Source organism: Saccoglossus kowalevskii, chromosome 19 (assembly GCF_978046115.1).
Source record: "Saccoglossus kowalevskii chromosome 19, keSacKowa6.1, whole genome shotgun sequence".
NCBI classification, from domain to species: Eukaryota; Metazoa; Hemichordata; class Enteropneusta; family Harrimaniidae; genus Saccoglossus; species Saccoglossus kowalevskii.
Window position 1 is genome coordinate 30,338,199 of NC_140659.1, and position 26,986 is coordinate 30,365,184.

The following is a 26,986-nucleotide window of genomic DNA, read 5'->3' on the forward strand; positions in this document are numbered from 1 at the left end:
TACATTTTAAAAATCTCCACTTTATTGATCCACAGTACAAATGGTTTGAAAACAGTGAACTAAGTATGTGACCAACCAACTCACCCACAAGTAACTGGTTAATTATTTTTTTTATTCAAAATTAAGAATATTTTGCACTCAATTTAACTTCGGGGGCAAGGGCAAGAATGATTTAACCATGCACATCATAAGCACTTACATTTCTATTTTGTAAATTAAACAATGAATTCGGAAAATGAGCAAATATAATCATAAAAAGGAATAGGTATGAAATTTCTTTCATTGTATTCAAAGTTTGAAAAGTTTACTTTCTCGGATCTGAAAAAACAAAACAAGTGATTCTGGTACAATACTTAATTGCAAATACTTTTCAAGGTGTTCGAGACAAAAAAGCATGAGAGAATGCAACATATACACAGTCATAACAGAGGCTGCACCTGCAATGTTTCAAGAAGAAATTAGAAGTCCATCTTTGTCAGTTGAGGAAGAACTGTCAATCCTTTCCAGATGTTGCACCATGGCCATGTGACAAACAAACTATATTTAAAACAATGTAGTTTTACAAGATAATTTTGTATAAACAATCTACATGAAACCATGATGGTTTACAATCGTGGTGGTTCACTAACTTCCATATGAATGCAACTATAACAGTTTATAATCTGCACAAGGTATACAACTGTGGCAATCTAAACTAATTTCACAATAAACCCACCACGATAAAAACTGGGAATTGACAGCAATGAATGATGGAAGTGAATAGTGGACCACATAACCAGGAGTAGTATAAATGCATTTCTTGAGTAAAAATATTAGTGGGTACAATGCAGAAATAAAGAAAACTTAAAAACATGAAAAATCAGTTGTATAGTACGCTTCCATGCCATCAAATTTCATGTACATATCCAGGTTAAAATCAAATATCCTGTAAAAACATCACGGCAGTGCTCAGAGAACTTTGTATCTTCCTTTGTTGGTTGGTTGATATGAATGTTGCTGAAAGAATAAAAAAAATAATTAGTGAAATGAGCAATGCATGCATAAAAATAAATTAATTTATCACAGTAGCGGTTAAAACATATCCAGACTTCACTCAAGATCTGTACCAGAATATAAAGAGTCTTGATTCACTTTTAAACATGTGTCATTCAAGCAGCATTCTGATGAATGAACAGCTCATTTCAAATCTTTGATGAGCAATATGTTGAATAATCTGACAGTAAATTTGCTTTCCATAATTTAATGTGCACCTTAGGTGAATATAGTGGAAGAAAGAGCCAGTCAAATACACTGCAGCATTTATCAAGTGTGCAGATCAGCCGGTGGCCATTGTTGGACATTGTGAAAGGTGAACTGTATTGGGAAGATCAGATTTACAGATACAACAGCAATGATAAAACCAGATACACAGGTTCATGGAGACCAAGTTTCAGCTACACCAACATGTTGAGTGTCCTAACATGCAATAATTACAATAGATTTGTATATAATTTCCATTATTATAATTACCAATCTTATTAATTCTTCTTTGATTAACCTTGTAATTTCCTTTTTTGATTTTTGTACTGCCATTTCAGATGTACCTGAAATTAACGGAAGAAATTCATTCAGTAAACAATAAGCAGCAATAGACAATTTTCTGTTTGCAACAAGATCCTGCATTTCTTGTGAAATCAAACATAAAAACAGACAGACAGACAAAGGTCATTGCGATGTAGTAGCGACAAAGTAGTTTTTGGATATTTCTACACTCAATGTGGAATATCACTGCAAAAAAATTTTTTTCTAGTGTTCCTCGATTGTAATTTTTACTTGTTTTTCTGTGATTTGAGAGAAGCATGAAAGGCTAACCTCAAATTTTACAAAGTGGATTTTTTTTTTATATTTTATTTTATTTCTACGTATATAAATACATCAAATCATTCCATAAAAAAAGTTAAATTTCTACACAAAAACTATGGCAACGAGATACTGTAATTATAAGAATACGAATATAAAGTAAAAAGAAAAGAAAAGGGGTGAAGTGGAGTTTGTTTAATAAATTACAAGAGAAAAGAAACCATGCGATGTAATTAGTACAGTTGGTAACACTAACTATGCCACTTACTTTCAATTGCCAGGTACAATTTTCTATCACCTTCTTTAGGTTCTTTACCGGGAGGGAAGTAGGTACCTCGGATTGTGATGCCAGCTTCACTGTACTCTTGGATCTGTGCAAGATTTTCCTGTATAGTAAAATAAATTAAACAGATTATGAATTTGATGGTTATTCATACGATATGCATATTGTCACATTAAGACTAGTTTCTCACCTTTGATGTGACTTTCCATCGTGCTGTCTGTGGAAAATCATTGATTTCCAACTCCTCTTCGTATCTACGGAATGTTTCAGTCGGTGGTTCATTTGAATTACTGTCTTCATTTTCTGGTGATGGTCGGTAATTTAATTTAGCGTTGATCTTCTCAGCCATCTGATCGGCTATTGTTTTAGCCTACAAAATAAATGATCAACATAGGATGATTTTAAATGTTACTATTCTCAAACAGTATAACTTCATCCTTGGTTAAAAAAAAAATCAATTTACGATGTATCAATGTATAAATCAGCTTGATTCATTGTTGTTACTTGAGGGGTGGCTGCTCACGAACATGAAATGTTTGAGTGTCAAACTAGTTCTTGGTCAAAAACAGTATGATGCACTAATTCTATCAAATCAAAATACATAAGCACATGTCATAGTCACTCCTGATGTTTTAACTGACAGAATGATTTTTTTTTTATTTACTACCATAAAATCTCTAAATTAGAATCTAATTTTAGGTTTTTTGTAGTCACTGACACCTATTCAAGAGTAAAATGTTTATCATGGCGATGTTGAATGGGTAAACTTCATTTCAGCAATGAGCTATCATCACGGTAAAAAGTGTAAAATTTCTCCTCAATGCTCAATCTCCTCAATTTTTTGAAAACTACTAATTTATTGATTTAAAAAAAAATTGTTGCCGTTTTCCCACCAAAATCAAGGCCAAAACATCATACTACGATCTGATTGGTCAATAAGTGACTTGACCTATCAGGTCAAAGAACATAGTTTCAGGTCAACTTGTGTATGGAAAAAAAATATCTTATCGCATAACATTTGTATGCGATCGAAACTAAGTTCAATTTTACTTGCATTTTGACCAAAAACTTAAATTTTGCCAATGCACAATCTGCATAGTAGTTATAACTACAATACTCACAGACACAGCAGGAGCTGCAAGCATTCCACCTTTCATAACAGTCTGTGCTGCTTGTTGCATGATGTCTTTAGAACCTTCAAGGTTTCGATTGATTCGCTCTGCCATCATCTTAGCTAATTCCAGTTTCTCTGTGTTCACACCTACAGTAGGAGCAACTCCAGCGATAGGTGCGCCAGGAACAAGAGCTGGATTACCACCAACAGGAACGGTTACGTCTTTAACACTCTTCTTTGATGCAAACATGTTTTCTATTTGTTGATCAATCTGAGAAAATAAACAATGAATAGCACTCGTTATGTTCCACCTAAATAGAAGTGATGTAATTATAGAACATGTGACAGTACATGAGCAGATTTTAAGTGGTTTATTGAATCACAATGATGTTTATTGCCTACACGGAAATTATTTTAAAGCCAATAAAGTTATTTTCAATAATTTAGTTTCTGTTTTCTCATTTGTTTGTCTCATGAATAATTAATCAAATTACATAAAACTTGTAGTTGTCATTTGAATTAAACACTATTGATGGAATATATAATTCATTTAAGAAAGGCTGTATTTGATCTCAGTTAAATTGAATGATGTGATTTGGGCACGCCAAGGTGCTTGATCTATCAGTCAGCATTCCTGACTCTTGTGTGCTGAGAGTATTGGAGGCATAAAATTAATTAAAGATTAGCCTTTCAAAAAAAAGAACCTTGATGACTAATATTGGTCACTATTTGAGATAGACACATAAAAACAATGTGTTCACAGTATGTAAGTTTGTGATAAATTTGATTGTACATCTGTTGTTTTCAGTCTTATTTATTCCAGAGCATCTCTACCACAAGTTCAATTTAAATCTGATTTTTTTAGATATCAGAAAATTAGGTAATTAGTAAGATCAAACATCAATCAAAAACAGTTCCAGTCCCCAGGCACTTGTATACCATGTCTTATTAAAATGCAATAATCATTCTTGGAGAGATAGGTGGAAAATTGGTTTATGCAAAATACGTAATAAATATGCATGGATTTCAACCCAAAACTAATCAAATCTTTGCATATTTTACCAAGTTGCATTGGAATGTGATGATAAATTCTTAATAAAAATAAAACGATTAGTCCTCGAGTTATTATTCAAATTAGGAAATTGATATGCATGGATTTACCCAAATCTAATCAGGTCTATGAACTGTCACAGAGCATTTGTGTAGCATGATTCATTGAAATGTGATTAGTACTACTAGTAGTGATTAGTTGGATATTAGTTGGATATCGGCAGAAAAGCCGAAAATTTCTGAATTATTATGCAACGATGTATCAAGTTTCCTTGAAACCTCACAACTGTGTTTTTTTTGCGAGATCTGTGGAACATACATACATACACACAAAGACTCTTATTGAGTGTCGAGTTAAACATAAGACAGCCAGACTACTTACATCTACACCAGCATCTTCTTCATCCGAGTCTTGTAATCCCAAAGCAGCTTTCTGGAGTTTCTTTTTCTCATTCGCCAATTCTTTTTCAGTTTCATCAAACTTGAATCCTTTCCCACTGAAACCACTGCTCTTCATAATAGACTTTCCTTCCTATCATAAATATATAACAATATAAACATTAAAACCGAACCGAACAATGCATAAATCAGACACCCTGACTGAACTGAAATCCAATCAGGGACTAATACGTTTTGGTAGTTTCTAATTTAATCCTTTTAGACAGAAAGATTTCATTTCCATAAAATGAATAGAATGTTATGGGATATTGATGCTAAGCCACACAAAATTGCAACATTACTTACAGCTTTCTGTTTCTCAGTAAATTCACTCCAAAGTTGAAGCAATTCCGGTGGTGCCTTCTTATCAGCCATCTCAAATGCTTTTATAATATCACCAGCATATCTGCCTTGTTCTGGTGTAATAAACGTAAAGGCATTGCCTTTATTCCCAGCCCTTCCTGTACGTCTGCAAAAATACAATAATTCAGTCTTAATATTTTATGACAAAATCCTTCGGGATATTTTGAAAAAGCAGCTGTCATACACACAGAGAAATACTTTGTAGTATTTGTGCAAAAAATATCTCGTATATTCACCTTGACCTTCTACCCCTCTCAATAAATGTACTCACCCTACTCTATGTACATAATCTTTATAGTGATATGGACAATCATAATTAACAACCAATACCAAATGTTTCACATCCAATCATCTGACCTTTCACCCCTCTCAATAAATGTACTCACCCTACTCTATGTACATAATCTTCATAGTGATTTGGACAATCATAATTAACAACCAATACCAAATGTTTCACATCCAATCATCTGACCTTTCACCCCTCTCAATAAATGTACTCACCCTACTCTATGTACATAATCTTCATAGTGATTTGGACAATCATAATTAACAACCAATACCAAATGTTTCACATCCAACCCTCTGGCAGCAACAGACGTAGCTATAAGCAATTTAATATTGCCAGCTTTGAAATCTTGAATGGCTGAGTCCCTGTCATATTGATCAATACCACCATGAAGTGAAAGACACGAGTAAGATGCTTTCATCAGATCTTTCAACAGCTGATCAGCTCCTTCTTGCTTCTCTACAAAAACTAAAACACTTCCTTGTTCCTGGTAAACCCCTAGAAGTTCTAGTAAAGTAAGAAACTTCTGATCATCATCAACAATAGCCTGCAAAAAAACAGAATCAAGGAATTCTTAGAAAAAAATAGACTAAATACAGACTATAATCGTAATCTACAAATAATAGTGAATTGGTTTGGAGGGTTGTGAGCAGACCTTAGGTATGGGTCAGTCTGCACATGCGAGTTACTTTGCTAATTTATTGATGTCATGGATATAGCCAATCAGTGATGACACAGAATTCTGTGTAGTCTTGAGTGTACTGGGAAGGGCTGTTTATCAGGCTATGAAAAAAAAATATTGATCAGCTATTTGAGATAGACACATGAAAACAATGTGATCACAGTATTAAAGATCATAATAAATGCGATTGTACATATGTGGTTTTCAGTCTAATTTATTCCAAAGCACCTCTACCACAAATTCAATTTAAATTTGATTTTTTGAGATCTCAGAAATTGGCTAATAAATATGCAAATTAGGTAATTCGTTTGCTGGAATTTCAATCCAAACTCCATAAAAGTATGCCTTCTGTGGCAATTCAATTAAAGTATGCCCTCTGTGGCAATTCAATAAAAGTAAGCCCTCTGTGGCAAGTCAATAAAATAAGCTCTCTATGGCAAGAGCAACTGCAGTTTTTCATTTCAACAAACACCAAAAACAATATATTTTGGGTTGAGTTGAGTCTGAGAGATATCAAGCCAAGAAAATAACATAATAATCCCCCAATGTGATGTTCGACAATTGGTCACCACAACGAGATTGCCCAAATGTTATTTCAATGGAGAGAACATACAGCCAATGACTTGTCACAACATTTGAAATAGAGTACATAATATCGTAACTGAAACTGATGGTCAGACTTACAACTTTCTGTTCCACATCTGAACAAACAACACTTCGACCACCGACTTGTACTTCAAGGGGCTTGTTCAGAATACGTCTTGCTAATGCCTCCATCTGACGAGGAAACGTTGCCGAAAACATAACAGTCTGACGATCCGGCCGAATATTATCCACAATTCTCATCACCTGAAGAAGAAAACAAATTAAAAAATTTGTATGTTATTTTTATTTTTTATTTTATGCACAACAGTGGCACATTTTGAGCAGTGCTGAGAATTTTTGAAATCATGCCAACAAAACTTAAATTTATCTATCAATAGCAATGCAAGATAAAACTAATTCACGCGAGTTGCGTGAAAGACGCGAGCCGAATGTCTGCCGCAAAGATTTGTTTTGTTTGAACTTGAATTTCGTAGCTCACATCAAAAGACCGATCTTTGACAGGAGAATATTGCGTTTGAATACCCTTTCTTCATCAAAATTGACCATCATCAAATGTGTACAGCACATTATTAAGCATGGAAATATCCCCCAAAATACTTTTGTGTTTGTCGAATCCCACGTGATGTTTGTCGGCACTCAATGCTAAAACATTTGTTTGTCCTGTAACTGCAGTTACAATTGCTGATGATTTTTAAATCGGCAGAAATATTACCTCTCTTAGTAACATTTTTATGCAAAATAAATTTTTAGTGGTCATTATTATGACTTATAGTAAATGTTGTTATCCAATCTGGAATTCTCATATCGCAGCAATAAAAAAGTACAGTCTAAGTAATGCTGCATGGTTTGGTTTTCTTTACGAACTGTTCAATCACACACAGACTGAGGAAATATCGTCACATTTGAAGTGTGTCACGAGAGTGATTCATGGTCATGTGACAATGCATGTAATCTTTTGAATCATGATGAACAGTGTGTAATCTACTGAATACAAATGTATAAAACTTTATATCACAACAAACAATCATAATTCTTTTTACCTGTGGTTCAAATCCCATATCAAACATTCGGTCCGCTTCGTCCAAAACTACGTACGTACAGCGGCGCAGATTAGTAACACGACCTTCATAAAAACAGAAACAAAATATGATGAAGGTCATGATGATAAGACAAAGCAGTACCCTACATTTTTATTCAAAGATATTTGTGCAAAAAGACATCTCCACACATATTGATTAAGTATTAAAAAAAATAAGTTCAAGTCCAAGTTTTGCCTGCATCAAAAAAATCAATCGTTAATTTCCATGGTGATATTTTGGTTTGATAAATTCCTTACATTGAAATGGTCAAGTATTTTTCATGCATTCGTTCTTGGTGACACATAACAAGAAACAATTGTGTTGTCCAGTATGTTTTAAAATTACAGCAAGTTGTGAAAGGGGCAGTAAGTTGGCAAACTGGCTTGCGAATTGACTTTGGAAACTTGAATAAACAATTACTGTAGAAAGGACGTTGCTGGTTGATTGGCAGGGATCATGTTTGGGAATTTCAAAGCTATACACATGATAAACTTTTCATTATTGACTGAGGGTGTACATATTTTATGCCTGGAATGGAAGGCTAGTTTACATTTACACAACTGGCATGAAACACCCTCATTTTTACCAGCATCCATAAAGTATCCAATAATGACTTGTTCATGACCACGTCTGATTGGCTACAAGTCAAGCAGTCACCAGTTACAAGAATATATGAAAATATGACATACTAAAATACCAAGTTTGTTTACATTTTGATGTAAGAATATTTAAATACTATTTAAAAAACATTTTTTCAGTATGAAAGCGCAATAGCAAGTAGATGGCTGTATTTGTTTTCACTTCAAAATAGAGATACACATGTGTTCTAGAATCACAAGTACTCTTGTATTCAGAATGTTAGAACACTGTATCAGGCCGACAACCACATTAAAACTTGATGAGAAAGAAGAGATTGTAAGAATGAAATATTAAATTTAAATTCAGCAATGTCAGTCCTCTGTCTTGACAGGGCATGGACTACCAGATGGTGACAGATGTCCGTCCTCTGTCTGGACAGGGCATGGAATACCAGTTGGTGACAGGTATCAGTCCTCTGTCTTGACAGGGCATGGACTACCAGATGGTGACAGGTGTCAGTCCTCTGTCTGGACAGGGCATGGACTACCAGATGGTGACAGGTGTCAGTCCTCTGTCTGGACAGGGCATGGACTACCAGATGGTGACAGATGTCAGTCCTCTGTCTGGACACTGCATGGACTACCAGTTGGTGACAGATGTCAGTCTTCTGTCTGGACACGGCATGGAATACCAGTTGGTGACAGATGGCAGTCCTCTGTCTGGACACGGCATGGACTACCAGATGGTGACAGATGTCAGTCCTCTGTATGGACAGGGCATGGACTACCAGTTGGTGACAGATGTCAGTCCTCTGTCTGGACAGGGCATGGACTTCCAGTTGGTGACAGCAGTCAGTCCTCTGTCTGGACAGGGCATGGACTCCCAGTTGGTGACAGATGTCAGTCATCTGTCTGGACAGGGCATGGACTACTAGTTGGTGACAGATGTCAGTCCTCTGTCTGGACAGGGCATGGACTCCCAGTTGGTGACAGATGTCAGTCCTCTGTCTGGACACGGCATGGACTACCAGTTGGTGACAGAAGTCAGTCCTCTGTCTGGACAGGGCATGGACTATCAGTTGGTGACAGAAGTCAGTCCTCTGTCTGGACACGGCATGGACTACCAGTTGGCGACAGCAACTTTTGACCCAATGACAAGCTATCAGCCAATTTGCAAACAATTGTGCCAACTTGATGGCTCAGTACTTCCTGTAAATAATTTAACAATCTTGATATTTTGTGTGAGTATTTTCTTTGCAATATATGGCATTAGACTTGGATAAAAACTTATTTTTTTTTTGCCCCAACAAACCAAGTCATATTTTATAAATTGACAGCGAATACATGAAACACATAGAATGTCAGCACATGCAAAAATGAAATGTGAAGTGGATGTTTCACAACATTGAGTTTGTATATTCCATATTACTGTGACAAAATCACAATATTAGTTTCACAGTAAGATTCCACCAATTTTTAGACTCAATTTACCATTCTTGAATGACAGTTTTTATTTTATAACTGCAGTTATACTTGTTGAATCTCACTGTTGAGTCCACTGTTACCAGCACTATAAGAAGAAGTTTATCATTTTCTGGAGGGATATAAATGATAAATATTAAACACGGCATGTGTGGAACACAAGCGTTATGATACTTAGTATGTTTGTGTGTTGCAGTTTGTCTGGTAACTGCTACAGCATCCCTGAAATCTAAACAAAGTCAAGGATTTTAAGAGGGCGGGGACAGTTTTATGCAATTTATTTTGCAAATTCCCTTGAAATATTGTACCACAAAAGAATACTTCTCTGTTGATGTTATGATGTTCAATTTTGCACTTTAGTATAACACTGAACTTTTTATGATACCCTTGATAGTGTACTGCAAGTGTAACATTTTTTTATGCTTGTTTTGGATAATTTGTTAAAACAGCTCACAAGTCATCGTCTAATAATAATTTCAGTGGAATCTTCAAATTTTATCATTTCCCTGAATCACGAACATTTATGTGATTCAAAGATTTATGCATACTAATTTCTGATACCAGTAATATACATTTTAGTTCAAAAACCATGAAAAGGGGAATAATCAAAAATTTTAATTTTAGCAGATTTAAAGATATTCACTAGGTTTTAAATTCAGATATTTACATTTTCAAACTCAAGAAAACAATAAATTCAATTTGACATAATTACTGGGATTTAATTTCATGCTTTTAATTAGCAGAGAGACTAGTGAAATTAATGCATAAATAAACATTTTATAGTATTATTTAAATTAATAACTTCAATTTTAAAGGCACGCATTATTTTTTTATATACGTTTCTTTAGTAAAAAAGACAAATTAGCACATGAATTTACAGTATCAACAATTTAAGATTCATGAACTCCGCCCCCAATGGTGAGAATTAAGAGAGAACAGAGACATTGTTTGCAGTGATGTGACTTACCGCTGTTTGCTGTCAACATGTCAATCATTCTTCCTGGGGTGCAAACGATGATCTCAGCACCACGTTTTAATTCAGCAATCTGAAAGTATGTAATATGATTACATATGGCTTGTGTACATAACACTGACAACAAAATCTTGAAACTTTAGTGGTCTCATAGCCCTGAATGACTGATTTTCTATGGATCGGAATACATATCTCCCAAATTATAAAGGTAGAAAATATATTCATAAGAATGCAACATTCACTTCTCTCAGAATTTTTTTTTGTGCCAGTCAAAAAACTGGGAGATTAAAAATTAAGAGAGTAAAAATATTTGGTAACACTGATGGTTGCAATGGCATTTGTTGTTTATTTACTCACCTGTTCACTAATGCCTGTTCCACCATACACACAGACACCCCTAACATTAAGTGCCCGACAGAACCTCTTGCATTCTTTGTAGATCTGCATAGCTAACTCACGTGTGGGTGACATGATGACAGCTGCAAACAAAATATTCAACTGTTCATCATAAGTGTTGTACATGTTTTCACATCACAGTAAATCATGCACACATTTTTTTTCAATCTGTGATCATATCTTCATAACTTTTTGAACACATTAATTTTCAGGTGCAACATTTTGCAAACATTTATGTATATTTCTATAATTTCCAAATGCCCACAGAATTTGTCCAACATTTTTGAAAAATTATGCAGATTTATAAGACCCTAATAAAATAATAAAACATTCCCAATTAAATGCATAATGTTTGCTCTTGTTGGATAATTTATTGTTGTAAATATCAAATACCATTTAAATGAGTGTTATGATTTATGGCAATAAGAGTATTATGAATAGTACACTGCTGAGTGCCAAGTCTTGAAGGAAATTACTGTTATATCAGTCCCAGTAGTTGGCCATAAGAGGGTGCTATTGCCCAACAGTTGGCCACAGGAGAGTACTATTGCCCAGCAGTCCAGCAACAAAAGGGTACCACTGCTCCAGCAGTCTGACCAAAAGAGGGGCACTATTGCTCCAGCACTCTGGCCATGAGAAGATGCTATTGAATACACACTACTTACCGAGGGGTCCATCATCTGCCTCTAAAGGATCCTGATCCATAATATGTCTGAACATCGGTAGTAGAAATGCCAATGTCTTGCCACTACCAGTTTTGGCAATTCCAATAAGGTTCCTACCAGACATTATTGCTGGGATTGCCTGGGCTTGAATTGGAGTAGGTTTTTCATATTTGAGTCTGTGCAGGAAGAAGAAATAACAATGCCTGTCAGCTGATCCATCTCATTCAGAGCTTAGAAGTCAATAATAAAAGTAAACTATAGATACATTTTTATACATGTGTCAGTGAAAATAATAGAATTATGTATGGACATGTTCGAAAGTGCTAGACGGGTTTCATGATGTTCTTTATATGAAAAATGTGCGTTATATTTTATGTCACATTCAAACACTTTTTTTTGTTCACGATAGTCACAGCTACAAAGTAGCACGTGTTGGAAATAGAATGACATCACTGAACAACCAAGCGGGCATGAATCTCGTAAAAAGCTTTTGTGTTGGCACTTTGGGATGTCACTAAATTAAAATTTCCAGTAGGTTAAGCTATATAAATTTACATTTTTATTTACCCAGAATTCATCGGATTGAAGATGCATCACACAATCATACTATCATCTCCAGTTAACAGGCTTCGGCACATTAACAGATTTGGAAATGAGGAACAATACAACTAAAGCCTAAATATTCTTTGAGTGAAATACTTTAGTTGTCCCATGGAATCTGCTACTATTTAAGACAAGAACAACTGCTGGACTGACAGCTTCACGTATATACACGATCACAAACTGCTTTCATGAATACTTGGAATGAATATTCTCTTAATAACCTCATGCAGTTTTGACCCAAAATGAGGGAATATTCATTATCAACACATTCTCTGCTGATGCCATTTTTTCATCTTCGTATCTATGGAGATTTTCAGCAGGTGATGTATTAAAAGCAGAAAGTCAAAATCTGAGAACAATTGAGAACTTACTTTTTGAGTACATCCAATACTTTCTTTGAAACCCCACATTGCACCCATGCTTTGATTGGTTTAGGGCATCCTTTACCGCGTACTTTGACATTTTCCAACTCTGCTCGATACGATATTACATCTATATAATGACAAATAATATAAGATAAATGAACATGACAACAAATGCGTACGTTAGTGTTAACATTCTCCTAAGAGAGTTACGAGCAGCGGGGCTACCGAGATGGCCACTTGAGTACAAGATGACAAAACAACGAAAAAATGTTGAAGGTATAAATTCAAGATAAAAAAAAATCTTGTTTTCAGCTCCAGTGTACGCGAAATGGGGTGTCAATTATTGGAGAGTCTTTAAAAGTAAATAACCCAGAAACTTTCAAGTGTTATTTTCAGCAAAGATTACAGGGAAATCTCTAGTTATGTTTATTGATTGCAAGTTATACACATAAATGTACAAATTGTAAACACATGCACATTGTATTTACTCTTTTAGAAGCACATCTCCAATAGAAACATATATAAACCCAAAAACATGTTTCATGTATACTGGATGACTTCACTGTAAACTTATGTAAGTGCATGAAATACTAATAGATCAAATACTGTACATATTTGTTTTTTTCCTTTTAAGGTTGCATACGTGACTTTTTGTCATACTATAAATGAATTGTATAGATGCTTTGACTTGATTGCATTTCTGAGCCCAAGTATGAAGGGATAAATCAGTGAAAATAAAATGTTTTTACATTCAACTCATCAACTCATCAAAATTTAGTAACAAGCAGCCTGTCGGCTGAGATACCTCCGCTGTTAGCAATGCACATTTCAATTAAAGAACAGAAGATATCATTAGAAAATGAACAATATGTAGACTTGCTGTTTTCCACAAGAATTCAAAAATATCACTTTTCACCAAAAATAATCATCAAAATTAGATAATTGAAGATATCACCACAAAATTAACAAATCTGAAAGAGGTCCACATTTAGTACCTATATATGTAATATAAAAGCAATTGGACTTCCGGTTTTTAACAAGTCTAAAATATCACTTTTTACTAAAAATGCCAAAAAATATTCACCAAAATTAGAGAATTAAAGATATCATCATGAAATGAACAAATCTAGGAAAGGTCTACCCAAGGTACATATACACCAAGTATCAAAGCATTCAGGCTTATAGTTTTCAAGAAGAAGTCGAAAAAGTAAAACATTGACACGGACGACGAACAATCACTCATATGATAAGCTCCGCTCGACAAAGTCGAAAGCGGAGCTAAAAATAAATGTCAAACAAAACAGCCAAATGTTTTTTCAAAATTAGTTCTAGCCAAAAAGTATCACCAGTATATAAAGTATAAGAAGAAAATCACAGAAAATTAAAAATCAATACTCCAATATAGTGTAGCATGTCCACTGATGTCAGATAACCGAGGAACTGTTTGAAAGTGACAATGGTAGTAGACTATGAGACACACTACATACATGGGTGTGAATTGTCAAAATATTTTGGTGCTCTGTAACAACATTTGGACATGCTCTACTGACTCAAAAGTTGAAAGCCTTCAACCCTAACCTTCCTCTGTCATTTTCGCTATTTCAGGCACTTCAACGTAGAAATCCCTACGAAATGGTGGATATACTATTTTAGTGTGATCCACAGCATCAAGTTCTTTCTTTTTTTTGTTCTGAGACAATTGCGACATTGTTTCTCTCAAGTCCACTTCCTCTTCTTCTGAAGAATACTGAAAAATTAAAAACAATAATCAGCTGATTAATTTTCACATTATGCAAATTAGCTGATTAACATACAAACATTTTATGCAACTGAAGTCCACTGAAGCACTTTACTATTGCATTACAAAGCATGTTAATCAAAATACAAGTACCATATTTGCTACAGTCAAAGTCATATACTTGTATGAATCACGTGTTCATTTTGTAAGGTGGTCAAAGTTTAACATGGTTTACCAGGTTGTCGGGTTTAATTTGAAAATTTTGCATCCATCTTTGGATTATACATGGATGGGCATCAGAGATTTAGTACCAGTAGCACAACCAAAAAGGAAGATTATCAACAATAGACAACAAACTATGTCAAAGATACAACATTTTCAAAAAAACAAGATGACTGTCAATCAGGTATTTTTAATTCAATTGTAAAACAAATTGACAAGGACATAGTAGATAGTATACTATGTCTCTGTGTCAAATTGACAAGGACATAGTAGATAGTATACTATGTCTCTGTGTCAAATTGACAAGGACATAGTAGATAGTATACTATGTCTCTGTGTCAAATTGACAAGGACATAGTAGATAGTATACTATGTCTCTGTGTCAAATTGACAAGGACATAGTAGATAGTATACTATGTCTCTGTGTCAAATTGACAAGGACATAGTAGATAGTATACTATGTCTCTGTGTCAAATTGACAAGGACATAGTAGATAGTATACTATGTCTCTGTGTCAAATTGACAAGGACATAGTAGATAGTATACTATGTCTCTGTGTCAAATTGACAAGGACATAGTAGATAGTATACTATGTCTCTGTGTCAAATTGACAAGGACATAGTAGATAGTATACTATGTCTCTGTGTCAAATTGACAAGGACATAGTAGATAGTATACTATGTCTCTGTGTCAAATTGACAAGGACATAGTAGATAGTATACTATGTCTCTGTGTCAAATTGACAAGGACATAGTAGATAGTATACTATGTCTCTGTGTCAAATTGACAAGGACATAGTAGATAGTATACTATGTCTCTGTGTCAAATTGACAAGGACATAGTAGATAGTATACTATGTCTCTGTGTCAAATTGACAAGGACATAGTAGATAGTATACTATGTCTCTGTGTCAAATTGACAAGGACATAGTAGATAGTATACTATGTCTCTGTGTCAAATTGACAAGGACATAGTAGATAGTATACTATGTCTCTGTGTCAAATTGACAAGGACGTAGTAGATAGTATACTATGTCTCTGTGTCAATTTGAATGATAGACCCCAGTGATGAGAGGCTGTATGCATGCACAGACTGAAGATTAAAACCAGATTAGAGTAAAATATGTAAATGTATGTAAACATGATGCAGTCTATAATTATCACACATTATGAAAAAGAAGAATAAAGCATGATGCGATATTCATCATCAAATTATACTATGAGAAAACAAATAACAACTGGTGAGTTAAACAGTTGAATGCAGATAATGACTTTGCTTACTTCAATGGCATCTTGGTCATTTTCCATCAATTCTCCTTTGGTAACAGTGTCTTGTTGTTTAGACTTGGCCATACCAGTCATCACACTCACTTTGCTGCCAGCAAGCCTCTGAAACAGAATTAAAATGAAATTCAGACCAATCAAGGAAGTTGATGTCAGTCTTCCCCACTGAAATTTAAACCACTGTGGTGGTAAAAAAATACATTAGCATATTTATTCCAGACAGAAATTGTGATGAAGCTCATTAAAACAGGTTCATCAGCCAGTAGATTTGATTGAAATTCATTCTGTTTTTGAGATTTTGCTTATACAGGCTGAAATAATTAATATACAGATTACCGTTAAAATCCTATTATAAACCGCGGTTTATATTACAATGTATCAAATAAGAAATTGGGATCAACAGCTCAAGTTCGGGGTGCGGTTTATATTAGGTACATATTGTAATCACTAAATGGGCGTGGTAATTTTTTTCCCACATCACTTGCACAAAACAAACAATACACCGTACAATCTTTTGAATATAAGCGTAACTCCAATTTAGATGTCAGGGAAGAGTGATAAGCGTCACGTCACAAAAAAACTGTTCACATGAAAAAAACAAACAGTATATTTAATATTAATGTAATATGCATTTATTTTTTTAATTTTCTTCGTAACGGAAAGTATATTCTGACAGGAGTTTCAAATAAAAACAAACATTAATGCATTGCTTAGTAGAAAATGATTATGGTACGGCATTAAAAAAGTACGGTACCACGTGGGTACGGTAACGCAATCCGGCCATGCTTTGGCTCACAAGTGAATAACTTACTTGTTTTCGAACTGTTGAAATTGTTGATTATTACTCAGTAGTGATTATAATAACGGACGAAAAATAAATTTGTTGAATTGTTATCAAATGCAAGTAAAATTCAACTTAGTTTCACCGTAAGTGAATTATTTCGGTCACATGTAAACGATTGATGCGACACGACTTCCGCTATGTAGTTTGAATGCACACGAGACATTACTTGACCGGGTAGGTCAAGTCGCTAATTAACCAATCAAAATGCTGGATGGTGCCCACGTGTTCAAATTACCTTAGTTCATTTAAATATGTTAATGACAGGTGACCGACTGCATGGTGAACGTAACCCGGAAGCGATTTACCGATAATGTAGTGCAATATTTTGGCTTTGATTTTCATGGGAAAACGACACGACTTTTTTTTAAATCAAGAAATTAGTTGTTTTCGAAAGATAAACTGAGCATTGAAAAAGAATTTAACAGTTTTTCGGTGAGAACGGCTTATTGTCGAAAACTTGCGACACATGGACGTATTCATAAGGAGTATTGACAAAAGTTGTCACAAGACAAAAGCAGTTTCACTGCGTGTTTGACATCCTAACACTACTGAACAATAAAGAGGTGTGAATATTTTTAGGCACGTTGTCCAAACAAATGAATAGGTTTAGGAACAATGTACCAGCTGGATGAAACAAAGTCGGTCACGGTCTTGTTGAATTGGGGGTGTGGTTAGCAATAGGTACTTTTCATGTTTTCAATTTTTGTTGAGAACTCTTTAACACTGAAGCCGAAATCGGGGGTGCGGTTACTATTAGGTATGTGGTTTATAATAGGATTTTAACGGTAGCTACTTAATATGCACAGACATGGCCTCCAAACCAAGTCAAATCATGTCTGCACAGTATTCCAAAGTACCTAAATACAGATAGGATCAAAATCTGCTCATAAGTTTTGAGATTTTTGCATAAAAAAATTAGATAATTAATATGCAAATTAGCTACTTAATACACGCCAACATTTTTTTCCAGGATTTCTTACGATTTTTTAAAGAATGCGTAGGTATATACCAAGCAGATGGTGTACTCATTTGGAAATCCTTGGTCACAGTAACTTTCCAATCACACTAATACCACTGGCATTAGCACTTAATTTGGTTAATAATCCAAGAAATTGTACTTTTATAACCATAAAGATGTTGAAAAGCTTCACGTTTATAATGGCTTTTCAGTTAATTTTTTACTTACAGCAGAACCTTGTGCAGGGATAGCAATACTGCCTTTGTTACGTTTTTTGTGGTCATCCATGTTAATCTGACGGACTTCATCATTTACTCCCTGCATGAATGCATCTAGCGGATCAACATCATCATCTTCTTCTTTCTTGGTTTCCATTTTTTCATCTTCGTCTTTACCATTCTCCTCAGTTTTATCAGCCTTGAATAATAAAAACAAAAGAGTAAACATTTTTACCTGTGGGGGCATACTTATCTATGGGGGGAAAAATATTCACTGACTTGATGTTGCAAGGATATCACTAGGTTTGAAATTCACTAGTTTGTGAAATAAAAAATATATTTAATTGTTAATTATGCATATTCACTAGGTTTTAAATTATTACATTTTGCTGTCAGTGAGAATAAAACTAACAAACGAAAAATAACACAGTAATTTATATCCAGAAAAAAAACACATTCAACTTAATTTTGGATTCAAATATTATCAGCAAATGTCTCACAGTACATTTGTTATCCTATTGGTTGACTTTAATCCAAAATCTAAACAATCAAAATGGCTGACATGTCACAGGGAATCAGTTTTATTGCAAGCTTTATTTATTAATGATTGGCAAGATAGATTTTGACGCATGTAATCATAGACATCCAACACAGTATTGAAACAAAAAGCAAAGTGCAAACACACATACCCCCGGTACTTAAAATATTGATCAACAAAAAAATTTTGCCTGATTAGTTCTTCAATTGATCTATATATTTTTTTGACCCTCATTCACGCATGTTTTGAGCCGTACTGAATTGTGAGGTGTTTTTTTAAGACAAGCTCCCCAAAAAAGAGCCATTCAAATATAATATTCTTCATCAATATGCAAAAATTGATTGATAGACTATTGCACATTCACAAATCCATTTGCTTCATTTTCATGAATATTCAAAAATTACAATAGCATTTAAATCCAAATACACATTCAACAAACAAAGCGTGAAATGTTTAAATGTTATTCCATAGACCAAAAGAAATCTCTTATTTCAGTTTGAATTGAATAAATATATATATAAAAATCAAAAAACAAAATACCTTTCCTTCTTCTTCTTGCTGCTCTCCTTCATCATCATCAGACTCGTCTTCCAGACTCCACTGTTTTTTTTGCGGTTCAGGCTGCGTTGGTTGGCTTGCTTTCTTTCTCTCTAATCTCCATTTTTCGATGCGCTCCCGTCGACGTTGCATTTCTTCTTCTAGTCTCTTCTGCTCTAACTCCTGAAAAATAAAATACAGAATAATAATAATATTTTTTATTAATGGAAATACATTAAACATGGTCAATAATCATACACAAAAAAACACAATAACAAGAAATACAGATTTAAAAAATAAAATGTTTAAACGGATAGCACTAACAACTATTAGGTATTACATTGTAAAATTATGTTAATAAACTTTCCTAGACTATTGGCAATGAATCTTTTATTCCCATAATATGCTCAAATATATCTTCTTTTGGTAATTTTATAATATTATCATTGTATAATGATAGAGTATTCCAAAAGTAGCTACGTGCCTTTACAATTTCATCCAGCATGCATCTCATCACCAACAGACTGATCAGAACACAGTGTGCAAAATCTTTGCTCTGAGGGTATTTTTTGGTTTCTTAATTTTTCAATTGGTAATTTATGTGCTGAAATTCTAAATTTGGTTACACTTACTCTGTGATTTAAATTAATATAATAATATGCGTCCCACCATATCTAACCATATTTACTCTATTGGAAGCACATCTCTAATAGAACCAATACCAACAACAAAAAATGCATTTGTTGCATGCTGGATCATTGAAATATGATTTATTTTGATCAAAAACAAACCTGTGTCATTTATGTGAAGCAATTACATGACATACTACCACAAAATCAGAATCTCTGGTAAGTTCAAAGAGTTTGAATGCAATCATTCCTTCAATGACTGAAAATGGATGTGACTACCGGTATGTTCAATGGAACCACAGATACAACAGAATTTCTGTTAAATGCTTTTAATTTACATTTTTTGCAAACTCATCAATTAGAAACCAAAAAATTATGTAGTAATGAAAATTTCACTTAAAACAAGACACGAATCTCACCATCCCTGTTATTTAATTATAAAATACGCATGTTAAAATAATACATGGAACATTTGCAAACAATTGAATTAATATGTACTCTATGTGGGTACAACTAATCATAAAGTGATTTCCCTTAATCTGATAACTGAAAACTTTCATTGACCCGGATCCAAAATCTTAGAGTACACAAGCGCAACCAAACTATGTCTCATACATGCTCAAGAAACTGCATTCATAAATCTGAGTAAACCTTGATGTACCTTTAATAACAACGTGACTTCTTCGTTTGTTTCAGTATCACCACTACAATTCCCATCAAAATGTAGCCCTGACACCCCTCTACATTTTCTACTGAGATTGTCACTGATTCAGATCATGATGAGGTCATGACATCACTAAAAACCCTAGCATTACAATCTCAGCGAATTATTCATTCTGAGTATGCTCAGTTGTTCTCTCAGTACAGTAGAGAGCGATAATTTTAGATAGGATTTTCAGATCTGGAAAAAAAAATTACGTGCATATTCAACAGAGACTTGGTCATCATCCTGCCAAGTTTCATTGATATCTGCTGCATAAAGGGGGTGGTGAACAGGGACTACCGTACTCGACCGCGTTAGCGCCCATGCCCAATCTCCCACTTCTGCGCACTTTTTCTATTTGGGGTCACATTCGGCAAAGCGCCCACCCTTTCAAAATGCAACTAATTTAAAACTTGGTCTTGCACAACGAATGTAGGTAATCGTTTTATATATGATACAGCGTGGATATCGACCGCTGTGAATGCGTAGACCACGGTAACCATGTGTAAACTATGCTACAACAATGACCTGTTAATTCAAGTAAAATGCGGTAAATATTTCGATCCAACACCTTCGTCAGTGGAGATAATGATGAGAATTTTGACTTTGACTGTGTTCCAACAGACTCTAATGTTTTTAATTTCGTAAATTCTCGTGGTACGTAATATTGTAATAAAATGTGCATATTTTTTGTGATCATTTCTGTTTCTTCATTGTGAAAATCAATGAAGACGCAACTAATTTCGTAATTTGATTTTCCCTACTAATCTGTCACATAATGAATCAAAATTTTCATTTGCACTCTTTTTCGAGGGGGGGCTCGGGTAAGAGCCCACCCCTAAAAAATCATGATTTTCTGAGTTGAGGCCCCTGGGCACTAACGTGGTCGAGTACGGTAATTAGACTGAAAATTACAGTGACTGTAATCAGTGGAAGGCATTTTGCATGTAAAATCAAGTGGGAATATAACTTTAAATCACTCATACCAAGGCTGGAGATCCTGATTTGTCCTTTTTGATTTTAGTCTCTGTATTTTTCGTAGGTGTTTTTGCTCGATGCTCTCTTTCTTTTATCCTTGAAGGACTTTTCCTGTCCTGTCTTCTTTCACGACTTTTGGATCTAGATTTGCGACGCTCTTTTGATTTACTTCTTGATCTCCTCCGTTCCTGTGGTCTAGTTTCAGATCTTTTATTTTCACGGTCCCTGCTTCTGGATCGTTTGTGATCCCGTTCTCTGCTTTTTGAGCGTCTGTGAACATGTTCCTTGCTTTTCGATCGCCTGTGATCTCGTTCCTTGCTTTTCGATCGCCTGTGATCTCGTTCCTTGCTTTTCGATCGCCTGTGATCTCGTTCTCTGCTTTTTGATCGTCTGTGATCCCGTTCCCTGCTTTTCGATCGCCTCCGTTCTCGTTCCTTACGTTCTCTTGATCTTGACCTTGACCTTCTAAAACACAAAACATGCAAAAATAAAACAATTTAGTAATACCACGTATGCAATTGTTTGTGAAGAGTGATTTTTTTTAATATAGAAGTTTTAATTTGCCAATCGCCAAAGTCAAAATTTGTCACCTTATACAAAATAAAACCTGCATACTTTTTTTTCATACTTAGGCAATTTCTGGTATCTCAAAAATTCAGATTTAAATTCAAATTATTACAATGTTTACAGGTTTTACTTTGTACCATGAATTAATCAGATCTTTCTTTTATCCATTGGAAAATTTTGACCAAGATCTGTAGCCAATAAAAAATTATATTCTTTTTGTCCAAAATGTTCAAAACAATAGATAAAATACATAAAGGCGGCGTAAAACTCATCACTCCACTCGGTTTTGTCTTATTTTTATTTAGCATGTCTGTAAATGAACACCAAATGACTGTTTTAGTTGTTGTGAGACTCACTTTGCCACATGTGAAAAAAATCCCTTACCTGAACTTTCTTCTTTCCCGTTCCCGTTCCCTTTCTCTTTCCAATTCTCGTCTTTCTCGTGATCTTGATCGTCTCCGCCTTTCATATCTGTCTCTTGATCTAGATCTACGATATCTTTCACGAGATCTAGATCTGCATCGATATCTGTCCTTTTTTTCCCTGTCTCGACTTCTGGAACGTCTTTTCTTAGATCTGCCCGGACTGGGAGATCCAGACGAACTTCTTGATGATGATCGAGATCTTTTCCTGTAATGTCTGTAGGTCAAAAGAAAGACAGAATTCACATAAAATTTGCCTAATTAACCAAAAATAATTGTGATGATTAACATGCTTGACCGAGCATGGAAATCAGTGCCTACATATATTATTTAATTAAACATTGGTAATTCACTTCTGCTTTACAGGAAAATGCCATCATCAATATTCAAATACTGTAGAATACTTTATTTTCGCTTGGAATTTATTTTCGCTATTTTCGCTGAAGGGATGCTTCAGTGAATATACTTTTTTTCCTATATTTCACATATTTCACATGCAACTCATCAAAAATCAGCGAAAATAAATTCCATACAAAAACCCTGAAAACCTTTTTCAGCGAAAATTAATTCCAGCTAAAGTATTAAAGTATTTCAACACACCATTCAGGTTGTTGATTAATAACAGACTTGACCTGACAGTATACATAGCATTGTTGCAGGTCAAATTGTTTAAATAAGAAAATAAAACCTCTGATGAACAGACAGAAAAATGATGATCAATTTCAATGAATCCTTTTAAACATTTAAAGTGTAACTGAAATGGGACAATTGACTTTTTTTGTGTGCAAAATTTATTTATAAACAACATTATGAAAAAAAATCAAGTGAAAAATGTACATAAATTAAATAAACGATCAATAATAATGTTCTGGATAAGGAAACATCCACGTCCAATTTCTTGGCCGACTCAGAACGAGGCTTCAGCTAGAGAACCTAATTAGCATACAAGGGTGATTTGTGACGTCACAGGGGGAACTTGTCATCGTTTCACAATGCCCGCAATACGCATGCAGTGCTCGGAAAGCGACACGGAATATATCTTATCATAGTCTGACGAGAGTTGTGAGATCGAGGAATATGATGACAACGAGAGATGTCACGATTTTGTTTTAGAGTGCCAGGGACAAAGTGGCCCATACAGGTTTGAACCTCCGAGAAAAGTATGCGATTAACTTAGTTTTTTGTGCTGTGACAGGCTTCACAATTATTCACTGAAAAACATCGGCATATTTTGACAAACGGATGGGATTTGACCTCAGTTCAAAAAAAAAGAAAAAAAAAACAGGGCTGAGATACAAATCAGTTTTGCAAATTGCAGTGTTCTCCCCAAAGCGTTTTAGCGTAGCGGGGCCGCTACTCCATTATTTATGCCGCTACTCTGAGAGATTGCCCGCTACTCTGTGGCATTTCCTGTTACTCTTTCTTTTAGCTTGTTAATACACGTGCGAATCTGTTAGTCAGCGTCATCAGCGTCCGGTACTGTGAGCCAAATCAGGTGTGAATGAAAACATGTCAGTGATTACGCAAAGACAATGGACTAATACAGCTTCGTACTTCGACAATAAACACTTTCGCCCCATTTAATTGGGGTAATAGCGAGTATTTTCTCAGTAGCATATTTGGCTGGAAGAAGCAACGATGTCAAACAGCAGAAATATTACGTTGTGGTTCGGCGTAGAACGCCCTGCTGGGCCCCTGGTTGCGAGCGATAAACCCACCAGCAACGCGGTCACCGGTACCCCTGTTGGCAGTGGTACTAAACGTGTCCAAGATGATGTTACAACGAAAAGTGCAAAAAAATAAACTCTAGATTTGATGCACAATGGACAACAAAATATACGTCAGTCGTGGCTGAGAGAAACATCCGATGGCAAAGGTAAAAAAAGTATTTATTTGTAGCGTTTTACTTGGAAGCGAGTTTTGACCTAGTTTAGTAAATTTTTGTATGGCTTCATTTTTTGCCGATCGTCGAAACATTTTTTTGGAAACGACCTTCTTTCTGGAAGTTCAAAAATTGTTGGCTACGATTTATCAAAGTAACTAATACTAGTATTGTGTTTTGAAATAGTTGGGTAAAGTTTATCGTGGCAATTTTTAAGTTTAGCGACTTTTCAAAATGGCGGCAATTTGTTTATTTTCGTGTTGATCGTAACGATATTTTTTAAATACAAGTATTGATTCGCTCCTATTTCTTATCTTTTAGGAATGCTGTGACACATATGTGGAAAATTCAACTTAAAAACATCCAGAAATAGTTCTTTGGTATGGAATTCTATGCCATGTATAACTATTACGAAATATGCTATCGATAAACACGCACACTCGGAGATGCACAAGAAGGCCATGTCATTTAATAGAAGTGGGAAGCAAAGACAATCATGGCGTTCTCAAAAGCTGCAGATCACTGGGCTTCCATGAAAGTCCGAAGAATCAACATTACATAGAAATCACACAGCAGCAGATTCATTTAATCTTCTACATAAATTTGTTAAAAAATAAAGACACATTTTCATCCATGCAAGCCTGTCATTATTGTTTTCTTTATCTTCAGACAAATGCTAATGATATGTAAATTATATGCAAATTAGCCGCCACTCTGAAACATTTTTCTGGGGAGAACACTGAATTGGTAAATAGAGTAAACCAGACTGAGGCCACGATGATGCCACAAAATAAGCGAGGCGAGCACAGCTTCAATTTTCAATGACGCGGAGCTGATGCCACAATGATGCGATGCTGAGGCGACAATGAAGCCGTGCGTAGGCGACAATGATGCCACAAAAGCCAAAGCTTTCGCGAGAACTGTACTGTATGCTGGGTTTACTAAACGCTTGCATATGAAAAAAAGGTAAACAATCTTGTTCTACTAGCAATATCCTGCTTTATGGTCCCGTTGGTGGCGCCATTTCGGCAACACTCGTAATGCCGAAAAAACTCGAAGGTGACGAGAGAGGGGGGCGTGGCCTGGTTTTGGAATATCATTGACTGTTTACCCAATTTATATACCCTTTTCACTTGATTTTTTTTCATAATGTTGTTCATAAATAAATTTTGCACACAAAAGTCAATTGGCCCAATTCAGTTACACTTTAAAAGATACATTAAATATGCTGCCAATACAACTATAAAACAAAATGCAAACTAAATTTAAATAACATAAACAATATCATTATTCTTGATTTACTATAAGGCAATTGAGCTGGTAGTTTTTAAAACAAACTAGATAATTGCTACGTTTACACAGCATCATTTTATCAGAGTGTATACACATTCAATTCGAGCCGCATTTGACCCCAATAAACCCTCGAGGTTAAACTCTGATAGGATTGGGCCCGACATGGCTCCAACCATGTATACGCATTGGGCCCGACATGGCTCCAACCATGTATACGCATTGGGCCCGACATGGCTCCAACCATGTATACGCATTGGGCCCGACATGGCTCCAACCATGTATACGCATTGGGCCCGACATGGCTCCAACCATGTATACGCATTGGGCCCAACTATCGAGCTGAAATCACGCCCTTCAATTGTCAATTTTATTTGAGATATCTGAATCATACCACCAGTGCATTGTCTCAGACTAATGGCCGTTTCTTTTTCTCTCAGCTCAACTGGATAATACTCTGACATGCATCATACCATGCAAAGAAACAAGAACACAAGCACGACACCAAAATCTTTCTCAGCCATGTTGTTTTCATACTAAGGAATTGAGAACGCTGTTCCGTTCGTTAATCTTGTTAATCAGTGGGAGGAGCAGTAGTTCAGCTCCGACAAAATGCTGCCGTGTAAACGTAGTAAATATAATATTTTTTCATCAAAAATCTTTTGCCCCTTATATTAACATTACGGGCAAGGCAATAAAATGTGTGTATTGTTTATGAACATTTCTGTTTCTTCATTGTTAAAGTGTTGTGTAAACCACAGTCCCTCTATCTGATAGAGGGACTGTGCGTAAACCAATGACGCAACTTGTTAGGGTTAGGTTCTGGTGTACATTAAGAACTCTTCACAAAAAAACTTGCACAGGATCTGTCAGGGTACAAGGTTTCGGTAACAGATTTCAATATTTGTACACACATCATTATCATCATCTCAAATTATGGTACCACAACCATGGTAAGTTCGCTGAAGGACGAATAAGAGTCAGACCAGGTATTATGGGCCGTCAACAGTACAGTACTCAGTCACAAACAGTAATCACATCACAGCTCCGTAAACAAAAATGTCGCTTTAAATTTACCACATTGGTACGGAACAAACGGGTGCCAACGATTCGTAATAAACACTGCAATTGTTTCACGACCACCTATAACAGCATGGACAAGGTTCAACTTCCGGGCGAGTATCATTGTGCATGTGATCTGTGGCGGAAAACGATGAGATTGAATGTGATCAATAGAATATGACCATTTTTCATGATTCACTCACCTTGTTTCACGCGGCATGGTTCTTTCTAATCAAGGAAACGTACGTCCGAAAATCGTACCGAAAACAGGCAATCGAGTGAGGGCGCTGTATCCAGAATGATTTCCATCAAA

The 26,986-nt window shown here is 35.2% G+C and overlaps 1 protein-coding gene and 1 long non-coding RNA gene across 2 annotated transcripts; one reads left to right on the forward strand and one right to left on the reverse strand.

Moving 5' to 3' along the window:
* LOC100368962 (putative ATP-dependent RNA helicase DDX46) lies at positions 1 to 26,986 on the reverse strand. Its single transcript, XM_085493592.1, has 21 exons — positions 26,877 to 26,986; positions 22,402 to 22,656; positions 21,459 to 21,915; positions 19,144 to 19,323; positions 18,076 to 18,264; positions 16,043 to 16,150; positions 14,381 to 14,549; positions 12,809 to 12,929; positions 11,835 to 12,010; positions 11,131 to 11,252; positions 10,768 to 10,846; positions 7,702 to 7,784; positions 6,740 to 6,904; positions 5,589 to 5,920; positions 5,031 to 5,193; positions 4,669 to 4,818; positions 3,244 to 3,507; positions 2,313 to 2,492; positions 2,108 to 2,225; positions 1,510 to 1,583; positions 1 to 996 (listed from the first exon to the last, which is right to left on the reverse strand). The coding sequence occupies exons 1-21, from the start codon at positions 26,891 to 26,893 to the stop codon at positions 949 to 951; spliced, it is 3,450 nt and encodes a 1,149-aa protein (XP_085349718.1). The 5' UTR covers positions 26,894 to 26,986; the 3' UTR covers positions 1 to 948.
* On the forward strand, positions 24,284 to 24,958 carry LOC146731470 (uncharacterized). Its single transcript, XR_014927473.1, has 2 exons — positions 24,284 to 24,315; positions 24,643 to 24,958. It is a non-coding gene; the product is annotated as an uncharacterized LOC146731470 (long non-coding RNA).